This window comes from Ochlerotatus camptorhynchus, unplaced genomic scaffold (genome assembly GCF_037179485.1).
Source record: "Ochlerotatus camptorhynchus isolate MF236.1 unplaced genomic scaffold, CSIRO-AGI_Acam_v1.1 ptg000794l, whole genome shotgun sequence".
In the NCBI taxonomy this organism is placed as follows: domain Eukaryota; kingdom Metazoa; phylum Arthropoda; class Insecta; order Diptera; family Culicidae; genus Ochlerotatus; species Ochlerotatus camptorhynchus.
This window is the reverse complement of record NW_027041259.1, coordinates 145731-167150: the sequence shown is the minus strand read 5'-3', so window position 1 is coordinate 167150 and position 21420 is coordinate 145731. Positions and strand designations below refer to the sequence as shown.

The 21420-nt window shown below is 37.1% G+C and overlaps 1 protein-coding gene across 2 annotated transcripts in view; it reads right to left on the bottom strand.

The window, feature by feature from the left end:
- Ace (Acetylcholine esterase) overlaps positions 1 to 21099 on the bottom strand; it is a 94928-nt gene extending 73829 nt beyond the window's left edge. For both annotated transcript variants that reach the window (XM_065238480.1, XM_065238481.1), the window contains exons 1-2: positions 20942 to 21099; positions 5762 to 6471 (exon numbers count right to left, since the gene is read on the bottom strand). In XM_065238480.1, coding sequence (XP_065094552.1) covers positions 5762 to 6048 — 287 coding nt within the window. In that variant the 5' untranslated portion in view covers positions 6049 to 6471; positions 20942 to 21099. The remainder of the gene's footprint in view (positions 1 to 5761; positions 6472 to 20941) is intronic.
- Between the last annotated feature and the right edge of the window lie 321 nt (positions 21100 to 21420).

Below are 21420 nucleotides of genomic sequence, written 5' to 3'. Positions count from 1 at the left end.
CAGTTCCCTAGATTTGTGCCTTGGGTAGTAACCTTGTAGGCTCTATGGTTTCTTCGAAATTATTGACTTAAAACAGCCATAAAAACTTGTGACGTTTTCTTAAAATGCGCTATGGTCACCCTATTCATTCGCACGTTTGGCTGTTGCAGTGGACTACGCACATGAAAATTTGGTAGAATGTTATTGTAAATTTTGAGCTACATTCTTAACTTTTGATTACCGCACATCTCCTGCGCCGAAAGAAAACATAACTGCGGAGATATTTCGCGGTATCGAATATTGCTTAGTCTCAGCAGAACACACAACGAGAGACACCGAATCAGCGAATTCTGAGAGCGGAAAGGAGGAAGGTAGGTAGTGGTATTAAGTCGATGTCTCTTTTATTTCATAGCACTCGTAGCTCAGCTGTGGTGCTGTTTCGATGGAAGAGTGTGCAGCTCCACTGCTTCTGCATAAACTTACTTTTTTTTACAGGAGTCAGTATTTTTACTGGATTTTTGGATTACTGAAAAACTTGGTTTAAATTCAAATGACTGTTATTCGTAAAGATTGGATAAAATTGAAAAAAAAATATTTTTCATCATTACACGGGGTTAACAAAAGTAAGTCTGTAAATTTTCGTAACACATTTTCTCAACTTTGAATTTTTCACAGATTTTTTAAATTTTACCGAAGAGTTCCGCAATACAAAAACTCGGTCAAAATTACTGACTGGATAAGTGTGTACACACTTAGAAATTATCACCGACTTCGGTAATTTTTACCGAAATCTGAACAGCTGAACTGTTCGGTAAAATTTATGCAATTCAATTCAATTGCTTTTCAGCTACTTTGAAACTAAATCTCCACTAAAATGACAAGATGTGATCATTTAAACAAGGTTGAACATGTTTTGAAACTATTTTGAAATTCAATAGCCTTTAAAATGAAGGTCAAAGTTTTACCGAACGTTCAGCTGTTTTGATTTCGGTAAAATTTACCGAACACGAAAAGAAAATCTTAGTGTGTACTGATGTATGGTTGTTGAAGAGGCTAGCATCTGGAGGGTATTCTTGGGCTAGTGAATGCCACCCATCCCCACTTATAATTCAGTAATACACTATTAATTCATTTCTGTTTGATATTTTTACAAAGTTTGACAAACAGAAATTAGCATTGCAGTGTAGTTACCAATTTTCCAAGTCATAGACTTCAGATAACTGTTCAAAGTCCCAGGTTTTTTTTTAACGGAATCTTGAACAAAAACCAAAGACCACTATGACAAACGTGATCGGTCTGAAGTGATCTTTTGGCTAACTAATGAAAAGCGGGAGGCAGAACATAGACATTGTTTTAAGGTTCAATTTACTTTTATGCCTTTTTTTTTTAATTCAGAAGCAGTTTTTTTCGACGCATTATTTTAGATTGCAAAAAGCTCGCGTCATTTTGTGTAAAATATCAAAAGGAATCGAATAGTGCGAGCTTTTTGCAATCTGAAATAATGCGTCGGAAAAAACTGCTTTTGAAATTTTCCAAAAAGCATCAAAGTAAATTGAACCTTAAGGTGATACGATCCAGAATCTCGAGCTCTGGTTCCACTTCACTTTTTCCAGGAGTCCATTATCTGCTACCGGAAAACATACAATAACAAAACTGTGATGACAATTTAGTGCCTCAAATCGCAATTGTGCCCGAGATTAACTCCCTAGAAAAATCGAAGTGGCAGTGAACGTGCCTATGATTTGTGGACGCTGAATCGCATCACCTTAAGAACTCAGTATGTTCCATTCCCAGGTTAGACATTTTCTCAACTTCCCTGGGCATAGAGTATAACCACAGACAAACAGACATAACACTCACAATCACATTCATCGCAAATAATGTTTTAGTTGGGAATGTGCTTGCATTTGTCATGGTGGCGCCACTGAAGCATTGAGCAAGCCACCAAATTTCGAACGTATCAGTGATGCCAGTTCTTTTTCATGTCTAGGTACTAGATGTCAGCTCTTGAAAATGATAAGTGGTCAAGGCATCCTACTGGAGACACACACCACATCTGACGAATACAGAAAAAATAGTTGTTGAATATTACATCGAAAGTGCTGCACATTAGTCATTCCGTTCCTAATATCACGCTGCACGATTAACACAAAATTCGAGAACAAATCATGTTGATGACTGAAATATTCTATCAACTTTTACCCTTTTTACCAGTTATTGATGTTCAATACTTCGCCATGAATTTCATTGATTGATACATATTATATTTTTTGCTGTACACACATTAAAATGATGAGCGGTGGTACACTGAAACAAATCGACAAGTACGGTTTATTGGATCCATCTTATAACATAGCAATGTCAGAAGACTTATTCATTGTATGTGATGATTGATAGATTCCATTGGATTATCAGTTAAAAACTAAAACTGCGATATGGAATGATTTCTATCGTAATTTCACATACTTAGTACATGACATTCCCTTGCTTCTGATGTGGTTAGCGATGGGTAAGATGTATATGAATATTGTCTGATATATTTTATAGTGAAACCCTGTTGATATGTCATGGGTGGGAACGGACATCTAGAAACTAATGGAAATTCATATAAGTTTGCACTATAAGCAAATCCAGTAAAACAAACCTGTTTTCGTGATGAATATTGCTCACTAAAAGATATATCTTATATGACAGCCATGTATATTTTATTGGAGTTGCTTTTAACGATTTTTGACATTTGTTGATATTTTGCGTGTAAAAAGACATGTAGAAAGTATTGGACAGTCATTTAAGTTTGCACTATAGTAAAACATTTATATCGCATTGGAATAGCTTCCGACAATTTTTGAAGGTTGTAGATTGTTGACAGATCCATGCCAATCATTAGATAGTCATATAGATTTGCCTTTAAGGAATCCAACTGCAAACATTTGCTTTGGCATGGTTTTTGGGATGAATATCGCTCCCAATAAAATACATATTATATGATTGTTCTGCATACATTATTGAAATAATTTTCAACGATGTTATCGCACACTCATTGAACATGATTGTTAGTCGAACTAAATACTGCTTACAACAATGATACTTATAATCTTTACTTGTTATTGGCCCATAAGATAAAGTTCCAGAAGAGAATGTATTGAAATTGAAAAAAAAAATTACTGCGATATTTACTTTGCTAAAATTATAATTGTAAGCCTTCTACATGGCTTATTCAGATTTCCAAGCACTAGTACTGGAACTTCATGAACCAGTTCCATGAACGCATATAATTTGGTCATTGTTTTATTGCACACAGGAGCATTAAGATAGATTAGAACAAAAGACACCACCGAAGCGGAACATAAGTTTGTCAGTGCTATATTTCTTCACTCTAGCAAAACGAGCATAACGTTGCACTACATTCCATGTTGGAAGAGTTGATGTTACTTCATGCTAATTGAACGAGCTCAATCTCAAAGTCATTCGTGGCCCAGTGGAACCGAGCGCAGACACCGACAGCATCACACCTCAACAGTCCTGGATCGAATCCCAAATCAGCTACAATAAAATAAAATAAACGCAACTGTGAAGGCACTCGAAGCACCACCTCCCACTGTCTGATGTTTATTTTTCGATTTATTCTTAGAACCGATAAAATATATGTGTCAAAATACAAATTAAATATCGTGTGATTTTAATATAAATTTTAAAAATATTGATTTATGACATGTATATGATATTTTGGTGAAATATAAAGCCTGTGCTGATGGGTTTCAAATCCATTTCAGTTAATTCTTGTAAGTTGACCAATTTTCATTTATCATATGAAGATCATATAAAAGTTACCTACATACCAGCATTGGAAATGTATAAGATATACATATAAAATTTACAATCCACATAACAGGAATATGTCATATTGGTTCAGTGGAGAAAGGGCACTTGATGCATTACCTCGTTTAAAAACTTGTTTCCAGCAAAAGAAAAACCACACTAAACAAACAAAACAAATCCCTAAAAAAAAGTCTTAGCTTCTGTGAATTTTTCCAACGGATCCGTATTTCTGCAGAATTCAAGCAATTCCATAGATCTACGGAATATTTAGTAGAACCGAAATCACTGACTTCCATCTGTCCAGAACGAGGAAAAAGCAACTAGTTAAAAAATGGCATGAACGAGGATGCTCTAGTTGCACATCAATGCTTGGGAATGTGGATGATAGATGATACTAGTGCGCATGCAAAATACGCTTGACGATATTTTTTGAAGAATTTTCTTCTAAGAGTTATGTCTGTTTGTCTGTGGTATAACCATAGAGGTAACTCATAGCGAATCATAACAAACATAGTGTAGTACTGGAATTTATACTAGAATGGCGTACGTTAATCTATTTTCTTGGAACCAATAGGCTAGTCAAGTAGTGAGCCAATTTAAAATCGTTAGTTTCGTATTGATTGTTGGTATCACTGTTCTTGTAATAATACAGATTCATGCATTGGTTGGCATAGAAAGCTTTCAATTAATTACTGTGACTTTCAAGCTTCAGGAAAAGTCATGTGAAAAGAGGGAAATCAAAGCATTTCTGAAAATTTCATAGAACCTCGTGGATTTCAGAAAAGTTTTTCAATCATCTAAGACACAGAAAATATACGAATTTAAAAAAAAAAACTTTATATCAGCATCAGTGAAATTCATCGACAATATCCGTGGAAATAAAACAACTTCTAAGAACTACAAAAGACTCTCTTAGAAGTTCAGAAAATAAATACTTACTTTAGAGAAGTCCTGTAAATTTCGAAGAACTTCTGCAAGCTTCAGGAATAATAATGAAACTCCGAGAATTCTTCTTTGACAATGATAAATATTTCTGAAGTTTGCTGAATTTTGAAAAAGTTTTCAAAAGTCATGTGAAATTTACAGAAGTGTAGTTTGATTATTTTTGAAGATCACATGTATTTTTTCAAGTCCACAAATGTAGTTATTCCAAAGACCTGCAATTGATTACATAGCTGTATAATATTCTCTTGATGTCTCGGGCAATTTTTGAAATATTTTTTTCCGTTAAAAAAATCTGTAGTTTTTTGGTACTTTCAACGTACTTTTCAATTTTAATGTATGATAATTAACTTTAATTGAGTTCCTTTCTAAAGAGCATTGATAGCTAACACTTAAATCTTTCTATTGATATGTAGAAATCAGAAAAACACATTAAGATTAAAAAAATAAAGCTAGCCAAAGTTGGCAATAAAAGAAAACATAAAATGTTGAATAACTCACTTAGCAGTCATTTCCGACCCTATGTTTCATGGGGATTTTTTCAACTGTTGTCAAACAACCTGATGCCGGATGCAATTTATTCTCGGAATTAACGATATTTTATTATTTACTATATTAAAACAAACTTTAACAATAAATCATCACAATAGTAATCCTAATTAGAGAGTTGTATAGATTTTTCTACTTTAGTTTACTTAAATCTTTGGTTTTTATTAGTTAGGTATGTTCCGATTCAACACATTGTATAAAAATGAAATTATACCTGTGATCTTGACTTTTTTACCTAGGAATGAGTGCTTAAGGGGGTTAGATTTTGATAAGTTCTTTAGTGGGAATGACACTAATGAAGACTGCACATTGTAGTCGAAATACGTATCCTGTCATGGATACCAAAATTAATTAAGTGGAATTAAATGGATGTTTTATTTAAGCATTCCACTAACAACCCAATTTCATTACTTCATCACAATAGTGTTGTCATTAAAGTAAATCTTTTTACAAAAGGTTTAAGTGGACTCACCTTTCCTGAATACACGAGGGTGGTAATCGTGTAGCATCCAATACACCATGCCATGGCTCAGCTGGGACAGGCTTGCGGAAGCGCAGACCATCGACTGGTGGTTTTGCAAACGGAACTCCATTGAACACATGTACTTCGCGACTTAGCACCATTGTCGAACGACCCCGAATAGGGCCACTGCTCGTCTGCACCACCAGCCGGTCGAATATTCCATATACGGGGCGGCTTATCACAGCTATGCACAGCAGGAGAGGAATCATGCTCAACCACAAACGTAAAGCTGACATTTTTTTATATTCTTGTAGATGATACACAATCAATCTTTGCTTCAGGGATGCTACTTTTCTCCACAATGGAAACCTTTGATTTTTTTTTTCTTTTATATCACTTATGAAATCTTTTACAGCTGATTACATTATTCGGCTGATAGAACGATATCGGTAGAAACAACTAAACTCACTTTGGATTTTTCCAAACAAAAACGAAATCAAAATTAAAATGTATTTTTCACTCAAAGTAACGATTTCACAGAAACCGATAACACATAGTGCCCTCAGATTAGAGCTTAATGCTTTTCCTCCTCTTCAATGATGATATTATTTTCCCGAAAAACACTACTCAACACCACCAACAAACACTCAGCGCGCTACAATGGTGCAGATCTCTCCTGGTTGGTTATCTTCAGTCACTGATACTGATACGATCGATTTCTGGAGAATAAATATGAAGAAATGGCATTAGTTCTTACGTTCCAAATTCTCTGTACTAAAGAAAGGGGGGTTTTGAAATTCAACCAACTAGAACGTGAGAATCATCGCAATTAATTACACAAAACATACATCTGTTCAAACCGCACGCTCAGTAAATAATAAAATGATTCTATTCTATCCGTCAACAATCATACCAGCCTAGTAGAAATCCAACCTCATCTGACTAGCTACAATCATTCCGTGATGGACTATCTCCTCCGTGAAACTATAATCACAACAGTAGAAACTCCCCATCTTTAATGTTTAGTTGGATTATGTCTGGATGGTGGTAAACAGAGGGATACTCAGTTTTTGGCTTTCGAATCTGTACAGTACATTTTTTTTAATGTAGACCAATAAACAAAAAAAAAATTATCTCCCACTAATCACTAAGATCAACACATTGATTTTTTGTAATATGTCCCAGTCCTTTGTTTAGTGCATGTCGAAGTACTTCATGACTATGGAAAAGTAATAAGGTACTCATTTTTGATACACATACTTGCTCTTCTCACAAGACTCATTCAATTGCAATGTCACGCATCATTCGAAGAGCTTTAGAATCTTTCCAAAGACGTACCCTCTCATTAATCAAAATAGTTTTAATAAGAAGCCTCATGCAATTATGATGTTCCATATCATTCGAATAGTTCTGGGACCTCTCCAAATACGCTCCTTCTCAAGTAAAAAAATAAGTAATGATACTACGGGGGGCGACCCCGGCGTAGTGGTTAGCATCCATACCTCTCACGCCAAAGTCACGAGTTCTAATCTCACCCCCGGAAAAGTCACGAATGACCCAAGAGCGTTAAAGTGACTATAATTAAAAAAAAAAAAAAAAAAAAAAAAAAAAAAAAAAAAAAAAAAAGTAATGATACTGAATTGTGACCATGCATCAGAACCCTGGCTCGAATATTTTTATGATTGTGATGGCGATGATGGTCCTTCCACTTACCCCTACAAAGTTTTGAGTTAGACGGTTTAGCTATAAGATAATTTATTTAAAAACATTCAACCCAGTTTTATAACGCAAAAACGAACTGATTTCATTTACAGATATAAATTTCTTCAAATTGTTAATTGCTTCATAAAAACATAAGTGTGAAAAAGCCGTTGATGTCAATCATAAAATTTCACCGGTATTTCCAGCGATCAAGAAAATCCTATTGATCGCTGCCAAAAGCTAATTTCTTGTCTGGCTTAGAGAGTCTTTCGCTTTTGCGACACTTTTCCAATAAAACACGTCTAATAGGGGAAAAATTTACTTCGACCTTCGCCCATTTCCGGCCTATCGAGCACAAATCATCAAATATAGCTATGATTTCGACGTGAACGTGTCAAACAAACGTTTGGTACGATGCTTCTATTCAATATCTGCAAGACGAAATGTTGGAGAACGGCACACAAAAGGCACACGCGAATTCACTTTTCTTTCCGCTGGATAGGCCAAAGAGAATCCCAATAGCGTTTGAATGGCTGATAGGCCCAAGAAAACCCGTAGGCCAAGTTGAGCCGCCAGAAACAGGTTTGCATTTTCAACAATAAATAAATATTTCGCGACCTCTTATCAAAACTAACGGTACAAATGGAAAAGTAAATAAATTTGGAAGTCATCTGTAAAAATAACATTCCATTTGGTTAAAACTACGCTAGATTAAGAAAGACTAAGTGCGGGTTGTGTTTAATAGGCCGGGAATGGGGTAGTTAACCCTAGTTACTTTTTTCTCCGGTCAAGGAGAAAAGTGTTCACTTCTCGATATCGAGAGTCTTTTCGGATTCAATAAACGTCCAAGTTCGTCCAAGATTTACATATCCCTTTCAATACCTGACTTTTGCCTAATTTTACCTATTCTATTAGCTATAATTCCAATCGCCCTTGAAAGGGTAAGTTTGTATTTGTTATACCTTATCTATGCCGTCTCAGATCTGGGATCTCTCGGTTATTTTGTAAATTTATTTCATTTCTTCTACTCGGATCTGAAGAGGTTTACAAGCTAAAAATTACGAAATTAAATAACAAAAAAAAAAAATAACGTTTAAGTATGAATTCTCATACTTCCTTAAGGATAAACAGAGAGAAAAAACGCGTGGGCGTGTTTAACTTAACTTGAACGCATTATCGTTCTTTTTTCCCTGCTTTTCATTTCATTTTCTTGAAGGTATCAACATCAGCAACTAGTGCAACTATGTGGATTAGCTTATGACTTTGATTTTAAATTAATTGCCTCGCGGTAACACAATCCTTATCACAACATCCAGTATGAGGACATTTTTCAACAGACAAGCCAACTCCGCCCACAACCGATACGGTCCCGACGAGACCACGTTGCAGCCATTTGGTCCAACCGGCGCCTAGTTCAAGATTTACATGGATACCATAACCATGACCAATGCTCTTACTTTCATCGGCGCCGGATTTGACAAGGAATTTTTCGACACCAATTAAAATCTTCAATGGTCAATTTTATTTTATTTTTTTCAAATTCAGGCGCGAGGCTCTAACTTTTGTACACTACACGCAGAGAAATGATTTTTAAATTCAAATGGATATAAATTGACTCAGGGCCTAGAATATTTTTTATATAGTGTCAAATATATTATTCGGTTAATTTACAGAAAAATATTTTTGAATCAACAAACCGGTTGTTGAGTCAATAATCTGTTTGTTGATTCTAAAAACCATTTTGTTGATTCAAAAATATGTTTTGTTGAAATAGTGATACAATATGCTTGAATCAATAACAAAATACATTAGGCCCTGAAACAAAAATCAATTTTTCTGCGTGTACTGTTTTTTTTTCTTTTCAAATTACTGCAATATAAAAACAACCCATCATCAACATCGTGAAAAAGATAATAGTTTAACTGAGCTAAAAAATCTTGAAAAAAATATGAAATCAAAATTGTCCACACGATTGAAGAAACTTCGTTAGTTACAATCTTCATCAATAAATAAAAAAAAGGAATTTAACTGCTCTAAAAGCAAAACAACGTGTTTTTTAACTTTTTTTTTTTGTGAAACAACATGTTTTTTTTTTTACTCTGGCAAAATTATAGAACGTTTTATGTGTCTGGACATCGAATTGAAAACATTTATTCCTCTAAAAAACAATGACGCGCCAAACAAAAAATACAATGTTCTAATTTCATATGCGCTTCTAGTATTAAATCTATGTATCACCCAATCACACAAACAATAATCACCCACACAAATATCGAGGTAGCATACAGTTAACTACTTTAAAAATAAACACCATCGTCAAGTAAACAAATATTTCCTGCATCGATAACCACTACAACGTGTTTAACATTAAAGATGAGAAAGTGAATCTATGACATCTCAAAATCAAACGCATTATTTGATTCTGTAAAAGCTTTAATCGCAATATTTTTGTGTCATTGCCTAAAAAAAAATAATGGATGGGCAAAATACTAAGTGTCGAGAGATGATGGATTTGTATAGCTGTATATGACTACATATATTCAAATATTTTTTCAAACAACAGAGAATACCGTACTTTTTGACAATTTTCTTGATGACATTGTCAATATGAGTTTTAATTTTGTCATCAATAATCACGCCAAGGTTTTTAATTTCCCGAACGCGATCACTATCTCACCATCACTTCGAACAGAGACTTCGATATTTACTCGATTCCGCGAAATAACGATAAATTTACTTTTACTTATATTCAGTTTCAATTGTTTAAACTTCAACTAGCTCAGAAGCCGGAGACGAACCAGCCCAGGGCTGAAAGTCTCCTTTATAAAGATATATATAAAAAAAACTAGCTCTGAGAAATCTTCATTCAAGTGTATTACCGCAGCTTCCAAATCTTTAGCTGCAATAGTACGGTATCATCATCAAAAATAAGCGGCGCCGGTGGTGTAGTGGTAAGCGTGATTACCTCTCACCCCAGCAGGCCTGTGTTCAATCCCATTCGGCGCCACCGGGATTTTCTGAGGCGACAACAAACTTTGTGAACTTATATTCTTCTGATCCGTAAACAGTGGTTTGTTGCTCCCGAATTCGGAACTCGAAACAGTTGAAATTTGTTCTCGTTGCATCCCGGGATAATGCAACGATCCTGCAACAACAATGAGAATGTTAAGCGGTGGAGCTTGTGTTTACGTAGTCTAAAAATTCAACTATTTTCCTGATTGCAAGCAGTGATATCATTGTAGTCATTTGTCACTTTGAAGAAGGACACTATTCCTGCAATTCTACAAGCTTTTTGACCACCAAAAACGTACCAAGACAAGACAAATTTTCAATTTGAAAAATGAAAATTCTGATGTGAGTCACGTTTGACAGATGTTTACATTTTTATCACCGCTACGACAACAGCGCCACGGGTGGCCGGTAATTGGTTGGATTTTACTATAGATTTGACTGATTCTTGAAGGAACAAGCAGCAACATTATATTCCGTTGGTTCTCAAACTTTTGTCGATTACATTACAGCCACATCCAGCGCTGTAGTGAGATAGGGCCAGCTGTGGCCAGATTTGGCGAAATTGGATTCGGCCACATCCAGCCACTTCCAGTTAAATCCAGCCACATCTGATCACATCGTGCTACATCCAGATACATCCAACCACATTCAGGCACATCCGACAACATCTAACCACATCTGACCATAAACTGCTACATCCTGCTGCATCCGGCTATATCCTTCTACATCTGGCCACATCCAGTAACATCCAGCCAGATGCAGGCACATCCGGCCACATCCTGCCACATCCTTATACATCCAGTCACATTCAGGCACTTCCAGCCACATCCGAACACATCCAGCCAGATCTGGCCACATCTTGCTACATCTTGATACATCCAGCCACATCTGGTTTCATCCTGATACATCCATCCACATCTAACCACATTAAGGCACATCTGGCCACATCCTGATACATCCAGGCACATTCTGCCACATCCTGATACATTCAGCAACATCCAGCAACATCCAGCCACATCGTGCTACATCCAGATATATTCAACCTCATCCAGGCACATCCGGCAACATCTAACCACATCTGACCATAAACTGCTACATCCTGCTGCATCCGGCTATATCCTTCTACATCCGGCCACAATCAGTAATATCCAGCCACATCCAGGCACATCCGGCCACATCTGGCCACATTCTGCCACATGCTGATACATACAGCCACATCCAGTCACATCCGGCAACATCTAACCACATCTGACCTGCATCCTGCTGCATCCAGCTATATCCTTCTACATCCAGCCACATCCAGCCACATCCAGGAACATCCGGCCACATCTGGCCGCATCCTGCTCATCCAGCCACATCCAGCCACATCCGGCCATATCCAGCCACATCTGGCCGCATCCTGCTCATCCAGCCACATTCAGCCACTTCCAGGCACATCCAAACACATCTAGCTAGATCTGGCCACATTTGCTACATCTTGATACATCCAGCCACACCTGGTTTCATCCTGAAACATCCATCCACATTTAACCACATGAAGGCACATCTGACCACATCCTGATACATCCAGGCACATTCTGCCACATCTGGCCACATCCTGATACATCCATCCACATCCAGCAACATCCAGCCACATGCGACCAAATCCAGCCACATATGGAACATCGTGATCCATCCATCCACATCTGGCCACATCTAACCACATCCAGGCACATCCGGCCACATCTAACCACATCTGACCATATACTGCTACATCCTGCTGCATCCGACTATATCCTTCTACATCCGGCCACATCCAGTAACATCCAGCCACATCCAGGCACACCCGGCCACATCTGGCCGCATTCTGCCACTTCCGGCCACATCTGGAACATCCTGATACATCCATCCACATCTGACCATATGCTGATACATCCAGCCACATCCAGCAACATCCAGCCACATCCAGGCACATCCTGCCACATCCTGATACATCCAGCCACATCTGGCCACATCCAGGCGCATCTGACCACATCTGGCTATATTCAGGCACATCTGCCCACATGCTGCCACATCTGGTCATATCCTGTTACATCCTGCTTCATCCGGCTACATCCGGCTACATCCGGCCACATCTAGGCACATCCGACCGGTACATCTCGATGTGGATGGATATGGTCAGATGTGGCTAGATGTGGCCGGATGTGCTTGGATGTGGCCGGATGTGATCGGATGTAACCGGTTGAAGCGGGATGTGGGTAAATGTGGCCGGATGTAGTAGAATGTGGCGGATGTGGCCGGATGTGGCCAGATGTGCCTGGATGTGGCCGGGTAAGGCCGGATGTGGCCGGATGTAGCAGGATGTGGCCGGATAAGACCGGATGTAACTGAATGTGGCCGGATGTGGCCGGATGAGGCCGGATGTGACCATATGTGGCTGGATGTGCCCATATATGGCGGATTTGGCTGGATCCAGCCAGTACTCGATTTGGCTGTCATTGATCCTGTAATTTCTTGAAATTAATTCTGATGTAATTTGATGTGTCACACCATAGGTTCTAGTCCTAGTCAGGAACTGGTCACGTTCTCGGGGATACACTAAGAAATAACTAATTTTACACGTGCTGGAATCCATCTTTGACATAAAGAATCAGACGTAAACAAATATGTCATGTAAAATTAAGTGCTCCGTCACTGAAAAGTTGAATTTCGCGTCATTTATGACTCAATTTAATGTCAAATCGTCGCTCGTATATGTCAGCCTCAAAGCACCTAAATTTATATTTTTTTCTAACTGTGCGGAACATAACCAGATGCGGCAAGTGTGGTTTAAAGTCACGAATTTAAATGTCATCCCGGACATGTCTCGAATGGCCCACACTCTTTGGGACAATAATAAAATAAAATAAATAATAAATAATAACATTATGTTTCTCATGCTCAGGATGAAAATTTTAGCCATTCACCATCCCTAATACAACAAAGATGTTTAAGCATTTGAAACAACTTCGAGAATATTGAACACCCCGAAAAAGCCAGCTGTGTGTAGTATATGTTATAATATTAAATTAACTTAAATTGAATTCAATTCCGACATCTACAGCATGCAGCGCAATCATTTCACCATGGCTGCCCTTCCATGTAGGGAGTAAGTTCATGATTGAATTGCTCGGACCCATCCATATAAACAAATTAAACAACATCAACTTGACCGACGGGTAATGTTAGGAAGTTTTTCCGTCTTTTTTAAAGCGTTCAATTTGATATAATAGGTCAACGTTTTTGTCACCAAGCATGCTGGTAGAAGTTTAAAAAGAATCCAGAATATTTCTTACAGCAATGTAACATGCTCAAATCAAACATAACATAATTGCTCATCATCCAGACTCCATCGCAATGCATATCATTCTAAAAAGAACGCTTTTAAATTAAATGTTTTCATTCTTTTGTGCATTATCATTCAGGTCATTCAACACGCTCTGCTTGTCCCTGCAGCAGTGCACAGTGAGACAGAATTGAAGATTCAGTTTAAAATTTTGGGAAAGGTATGTTCATGACATATCGTATGGTATGTTCATGTGAAGATTTTTTCAACACGAGTTGTAGTTTAGCCAACTAGGCTTGCCCGTAAGACAAGGAAAATGCACGAGGACTTACTTTACTCTCTTAAATCATACCCTCCCCAAGCAAAGTTCAGCATCAAAATGACAGCCAATTGAAATCAAGTTTTGATATCAACATCAAACTGAAATCAAAATTTGATTTCAGTTTCGCAATTCACAAATTTGATACCTAATTTTGTTTCCATTTTGCTGAACATTTGCTCTTCAAAAATATGTTGTTGCGGGTTTGTTTTCATTGCCTTAGCATAACAAAACAAGTATTCAAGTTTTGTTATCAACAGGGAAAAATTATATCAAATTTAGTTTTCAGTTTGCTCTCACTGATAGCAAAAATAGTTTTCAATGTGATGTCGCAAGAAGATTTTTTTGCTCTCAATTTTGATATTTCAACCGTTAAAACGTCCAAAACGACAGCATCCTGCGTAATCATTATCAGCGAAATCACAACATCAAATTTAGATTTCCATTTGATTTCAGACTTTGCTCGGGTCTCCTTCCCATGGTAGCACAGGTGCGTTTATTGAAGCATGTCCAGATACTCGTTAGTCTATTCCATGTGAATTTGTGAGAATTCAAGTGAGCAACTATTGAAAAAGATTTAAATTACAGCAAATAAACGTAAAACAGATTTATAACGCCAAAATAGATTCGTTTCCGTTGCGCTGACGTAAATTTGACAGCTAGATAATAAATTTAGCTATCACTTTGCCGCAACACGTCAGATCCAGATCTAATGTGGATGGCCCTTCAAGCTGTTTTTTACAGTTCGAGATTTCGAAAGCTTTTAAAGCTTCCGATATTTTTAAATTAATTGTGAGTAGCATACAAATGTTCTATATAATCTTGAGATTTTAAGGAAATTTAACAATTCTGAGGCTAAAAAATAAGGGGATATGGCTCTAATGTTGGCCTATGGATCTAAGATTGGGCCTATCACTAAAAATCTGCTATTTATCAATTGTATCAAGATGAACGCGTCATTGGGACGGTACCAATAGATATTTTTGGGTGCTATTGAAAATTTAGTCGATTACTGATTACTGCCCAATTTAGTGGCATTTAGGCCGACATTTCCCCTATATTAAGCCTTTATTCAACAAATTTCAAGACTTTGGAAATATCCATAGATATGAAAAAAAAATCAGATTTCAAACTTAAAATATTTTTATTCATTGATTTTGCACTGAGAGAAATATCTCAGTAAAACTTTTTATGCCGCGATTTGCACAGCCGAGGTCGGTAGAAAAACTAAGTGCGTATAGATGTTTTTATTTTCAAGACTTCTGAATGCCAAACAATTCAAATCACAGCTTCAGATATCCCTTTCATAAAACCAGGTTGTTCAGAAATTTTGTACAAAACCATATCAATGTTTGTCGAAGAGGTCTCTCTCTCTCTCTTCTCTCTCTTCATTCCTTTATTTAACGTCGGTCTCTGTTCCGCAATCTAGTGCCAATCACCGACGGCCATCGATTGCAAGCTTCAACACCTGCGTAGGATATCGCACCCATTCAAACACACATGGGCTGGGACCAACGGTTTTCCTTCTCTTCCGAAGGAAGACGTGACCAGCGATTTTTATGCCTCAGAAAAATCCCACCGCGCTCGGCTGGGATTGAACCCAGACCCTTTGGGGTAAGAGGTAATCACGCTTACCACTACATCACCGGCGCCGGCGTCGTGGCTTTCAATTTGTGAAGAAAGGACTTTTGAATGGGCCCTTTTCTATTGTTGCTTCAGAAATAATCAGAAAAAATAACAAATGTTTTTCGGGACTGAATACACTCACTCATAGACACTTTCTACAATAGAACAGTTCCACACAGATTCGCAAATCGTTTCGGATCGACCTTTTACGATTATCATGAAACTTTGCACAGTTTTTTTTTTTTTTCCTTTATTAACGAGACTTTTAGCCTTAGGCGACACTTTGCACAGTTGTTTGTTATTGTCCAACATGCCATTTTACATATTTGGTTCCCTACACTCAAAATAATTGACACATCAATGCTACGTGAAAACATACGTAGATTTTTTCCATCACACTTTTCACGTAAGAGCTAAGTGATCTTCACATGGAAGAACTCATTTCAATACGCTTCATCGTCACTGGAATAACAAGTAGAAGTTACGTGATTCTTGGGATGAAATTTATGTCGGTTTCCAATGCTTTTGTTTTCGATTCATTTCAAATAGAATATATTTTTGCTCAACACTACAATTACAAAAACAAACACTATTTTATTCGTTTTTATTTTATTTTGTCACATCTGAAAAACATATTATAATAAAATTCAATCGGGAACACGAACAACGAGACAATATAATATGGTATTCATACAGCATAGAACAATGCGTTATAAGTCCTCCTCAATACTATGGTACTCCCTGCCGTCCACAGTTGAACTAAATTATGAACGATATACGATAAATAATTTCAAATTTAAAATCTTAATCCAATTATGATTGCAATTTGAAATGCGAACAATAGAATAGAATCACAATTATTTGACGTTCTTGATGAAATGCAAACATTCTAATTGAACTGGCGCCATATTGTGTTCCACAATGAGTGGGCCACTCAGTGTTTTTTTCAGACGTGAAAATCACTTAAGGTTTACGTGAAACTAACATAGAATCTGTGTATGTGGATTTCACGTAAGTTTCATTGATAATATCAGTGGTTGCGAATGGATGTATAAGTAACATCTTGTAGATTTTACTTGCGCCACGTAAAATTGACTAAAAAAGAAAAAGTGAGACTCCACGTGATTTTTCACGTAACAATAACGTGTCAATTATTTTGAGTGTAGTTTTGCACACGACTAACACTTGAAAAGGGCTTATGCAAAAATGATACGCATCAAAAGAAAAATATATATCTCGTGAACGATTTGTATGATGAAGATAAGTTGCGGATAATTATTGTGCCTTCTTAACTCATGCGTATGATTAAAAAACTGTGAACAGTAAAGTTCAAGGAAATTAATTGGACTTTTTGTTAAAAATACTTTCAAGATTAAACACTCACCAATAACATCTCAAAAGAGTGAAAATTTCTTAAAATATGCGATAAGTGAATTTTAACCTAGGAGTATCTTGAAAATATTAACTTTGGGCAATTTAAGCATTATGAACTTTTTTGTTGTAAATTGGATGTGTTTTAATATTAACACTATTTTAAAGATATTCGATAACTGTAGGTGGTATTTTGGAAAATACTTATTTTTTCAATAATTCATAACTTTTTTGTTTATGATTTGCCAAGCAAATGCACAATGTCAGTAGGTTATAATTTATCTAAACTATAAAATAAATATTAAAAAAGAATTTAAAAAAAAAATATGCAATTTGAGTAATTTTATTTTTTTTTTGATAATTTTGTTTTTTTTTTGTAAAAAAAAATACAGTGTGTATTTTTTTCTTGAAAGGCACAATACTTGTCCGCAACTTCTTCCAAAACACCATCTCAATCAAACAAATCGTTCGCAAGATATATGTTTTTCTATTGATGCGTATCATTTTTTGCATAAGCCCTTTTCAAGTGTTAGTCGTGTACAAAACTAGGGAACCAAATATGTATAATGGCATGTTGGACAATAACAAACAACTGTGCAAAGTTTCAACATTATCGTAGAAGGTCGATCAAAAAATTAAAAAAAAAATCGTCATTTGAAATGGAACTGCTGAATACGAGAGAGAATGGTTGCGTGCTTTTATAGTTTATTCCTCTTTTGGTACTTACCGAATCGAGGATTAAGATTTAATCCAGATTTTCAAAAATTTGGATGAAATGGCGTATTATCCTCGATGGAGCTTACCGCTATACATCTGACAAAATTTTAGTATTTTTTTTATTTGTTAACAGGTAAATTGTTCACCCCAATGAAACTTGTTCTACAACTATATATGTACAAAACTATGCTTATTTGTTTCTTGTGACACATTTAAACACATAGTAACACCGGTTGACCGAGACATGCTTCGCAATGGTTTGTGTAAGCCATATGTCGTTTTTCAGTGTTCACTCGGCTGTCGACAAAAGCAGGCCACTCTCGATGTGTGCTGCGCGATCGTCTGTTTTCTCGGCAGCAACCATTGTGTGGTCCTCCTCATTGTTCTTCATCAGCAGTTCTTTCGGTCGATGCGTCGTCGACTTTGGAAAGCAACCGTTTCGTGATGAGTGTGTGAGTGCTGACCACGTTTTGCGTCCATTGCTGCAATGGACGCGCTCTGACCCTCGTTGGCGTACAACAATTTGCCATACAATGAAACCACTGGAAGCGGCTCCAGTTCTGATGGAGGAGGCTTTTTGGATAACGGAAGATAAAGTGTTTATTGTGTTGTACCTTTTGACTATAGTTTTAAGATGTATTGTATAGTGACCAAGAATCCTCGGCTCTGTAAAGTTAATTCGGTTGAGCCTTATCAAATAAATTATAAACAAAAAAAAAAAAATATGTCGTTTTCGTTTTTGCGGTGTAGCTACACCGGTGCTACACTGCCGTACACCGAAATATTTTAGGGTGTAGATGTAGGATGCACCTTTGTTTACAAACAAATGATGTTGAGCTGTCAAAGGCTCGCGCTTATTCCTGCTTACACTACACCAGTGCTACACCGAAAAAACGAAAACGACAATAGTTAGCAGGAGGGATGTTGATAAATGAATGCGACCGAAGATTGCAACGATGTGTGTTGATGTCCAAAAGACTACGGCTGTGTTCCATTTGGTGAATTTTCACTTAAATTTTATACTAAGAAAATAAATTATGATGTTCGTAAATCTCTCTGTTGTTGATTTTCCGATTTTCAAGGTGTTTGTCAAAACTGATTCCTGGTCTGTCAGAAATAAGTCTGGTATAATAGCAGGTTTATTTGAAAACTTTCCATCTGTCAAATTTAAGTGAAAATTCACCCAGATCTCCAACAAAGCATGCTTTTGCCACGTTTGCTTCAAGTAATTCCATGTTTTCATTACTGGGTAGGTTGAATAGATCTCTCCACCTAAGATGACGTAGAGCGAACCGAATGAATTTTCACTGAATAGCCTCAATGCGTTGAATTTCATTATGGTTATAATGAGATCAGACGACCGACGAATACACCAGGATGTATTTTGTTACTGAATGAGAGGCTGCTGCATCTGGCTATGCCTAAGCAAGTGAATAGATTAAATCTGTAACCGTTGATTTTACAGCAAAATAAAAAAGACGACTCATCTTATGCCAGTGCATATATTGAGAAACACTCAAACAAATAGACTATCAGAAAGCCCTATTCTGCAATATCAATAACAATCAGCTACAAATTTCGAAATAAACAACACCTTACTTCATTTAGCATAGCATCAACAATATTTATAGGTAGCAGATTTTCACAAATTTCGTTACTATGTCTAAAAAAAATGATTCTCACCTACATTCCGCACGCTTAGATTTTTGCAATTGATTATTATATCTGGGAGGTAAAACTCCGTCATTTGTGAATTATGTTAACACCTTATTATGTGGTGTTCTTTACTCACAGAAAAGTCACGTGCATATAAACAACATCACCTGTGCACCTGTCATAATATACCCCATGTGAATATTAACCAGGTTCCGGCCGAAAAAATATACATCTCGAGTTCAGCATTCCCCCGGGAGCAACAGCAAACGAAAAAGGAATGGACACACATATTTTTCTTCGTTTTTTTTGTTCATATGGACCGAAGGGTCACCATCGAAAGTCACAAAAATAAGGCAAGATTTTCTCGCTCACATGCTCCATTAAATTATAATTTATGAAAATTCGTCATTCGAAGGTTATTCGCTTTAATCCGTCTGCACGCGAGGATGACGACAGGATGATGGAATGACTAAATAAGCGATCCTAGATGATGATTAAGTGTTACCTTTGGCCAAACGGTGCCGGCCAGGTGAGCTTCTGTACTAAAATATGGACGTGTTATAGCCTCACCGCAGAGGACTCATGGGAGGTGATGGAGTCGCACTGTAAAAGTTTATGTGTATAGTAATGTTTCTATTGCCTCGTGCCCATTGTACTATTTCAGCTGCTTCTCGTACAAATGTAATGTAGGCACACATGATTTCCAGGCATCCAAGACGATCGTACGCTTGTGTGGGTGTGAAAACACCAAAACACAGAATAAAGAGAGTAAGATGAAGAGCGGATGCCCTGAAATGTGATAGTCCACAGTCAGGGTCGTCCTTTCCATTTTTTTTTTTACATTCCACAAACTTACGCGCTCCAGCCACAAATACTCACCCACCCACTCAGCCACACACAGAAACATACATAATTAGGGGAGGTGGGGGGGAGTCTCAAATACTTTACTCGCCATAGCTAAGATGATCATCCGATATGTATTCTGTGTTTTGAGATACATGCATGGAAGGCTCTACCACAATATAATCGTAGATTTTAATCGCTTAAATTGGCTACGGTACCATTCGGTCTGATCCACACAGAGAACAGCGAAGCATTAAATCTTATATCACAATAGTAAAAAGCAAGTAAGGTGGTCCTGTCAAAGTAATCCGGAACTCCAAGGTCCTACTAAAGCGCATACACACACACTCACACACCTGCATTGCTTAATTTTTCCGTATGCAATAACATTTTTCACTCGTTTTTCCTAGCTTTCGTTTTCACACAATTTGAAACAGAAATTTTCAAGTCTTATTTATCAATATTTAAATCAAAATCAGCGCCTCAGGGCAATCATCCACTTCATATATTCTTGCTGACATGAAAAATTCATGCACAAGGCCACTCGAGTAACGGCTAATTTACCAGGCCTCCCTTTGCCTTTTTCGAGCACTTTTAGCTGGGAAGTCAACGAGCCTCCTTCTCACGGCGGGACACTTACTTTTTTTTCTTTGCTTCCGAAATTTTCTGAAACTGAATAACCACTTCACTTTGCTCAAAACCGCTCGATTTGTTCAAAAACCTTATTTTAATTTTTTTGTAAAACTGCACAATTTGAATACACACACGCAAAAATGATATGTGGAGTTGATATGTTAATCATGCAACGGCTCAAACGAAACTGAGGTGAAAAGGTTCTCCCGGTAGCATAGTTGAAAAACCAGCTGCTCTGTCGGTCGTCCCGTCGGCTACCGGAGCTTTTGCACTCACGCGATGCTTCTACGTGGTCTCATGTCTATCACATACTATACAAAATTATATCAACAGCCTCAACGACTCTCTGGTTCTCTCATCATTTACTTGCAACTCGAAGAAAGCAAGAGCTCATCCGGCCGGGCGGGAAACATCGTGGGTTCGATGTTGCTAATCCAAGCACAAATTCGTTAGAATGCTGCGTAAGGACGTTGATTTGCTAAAATT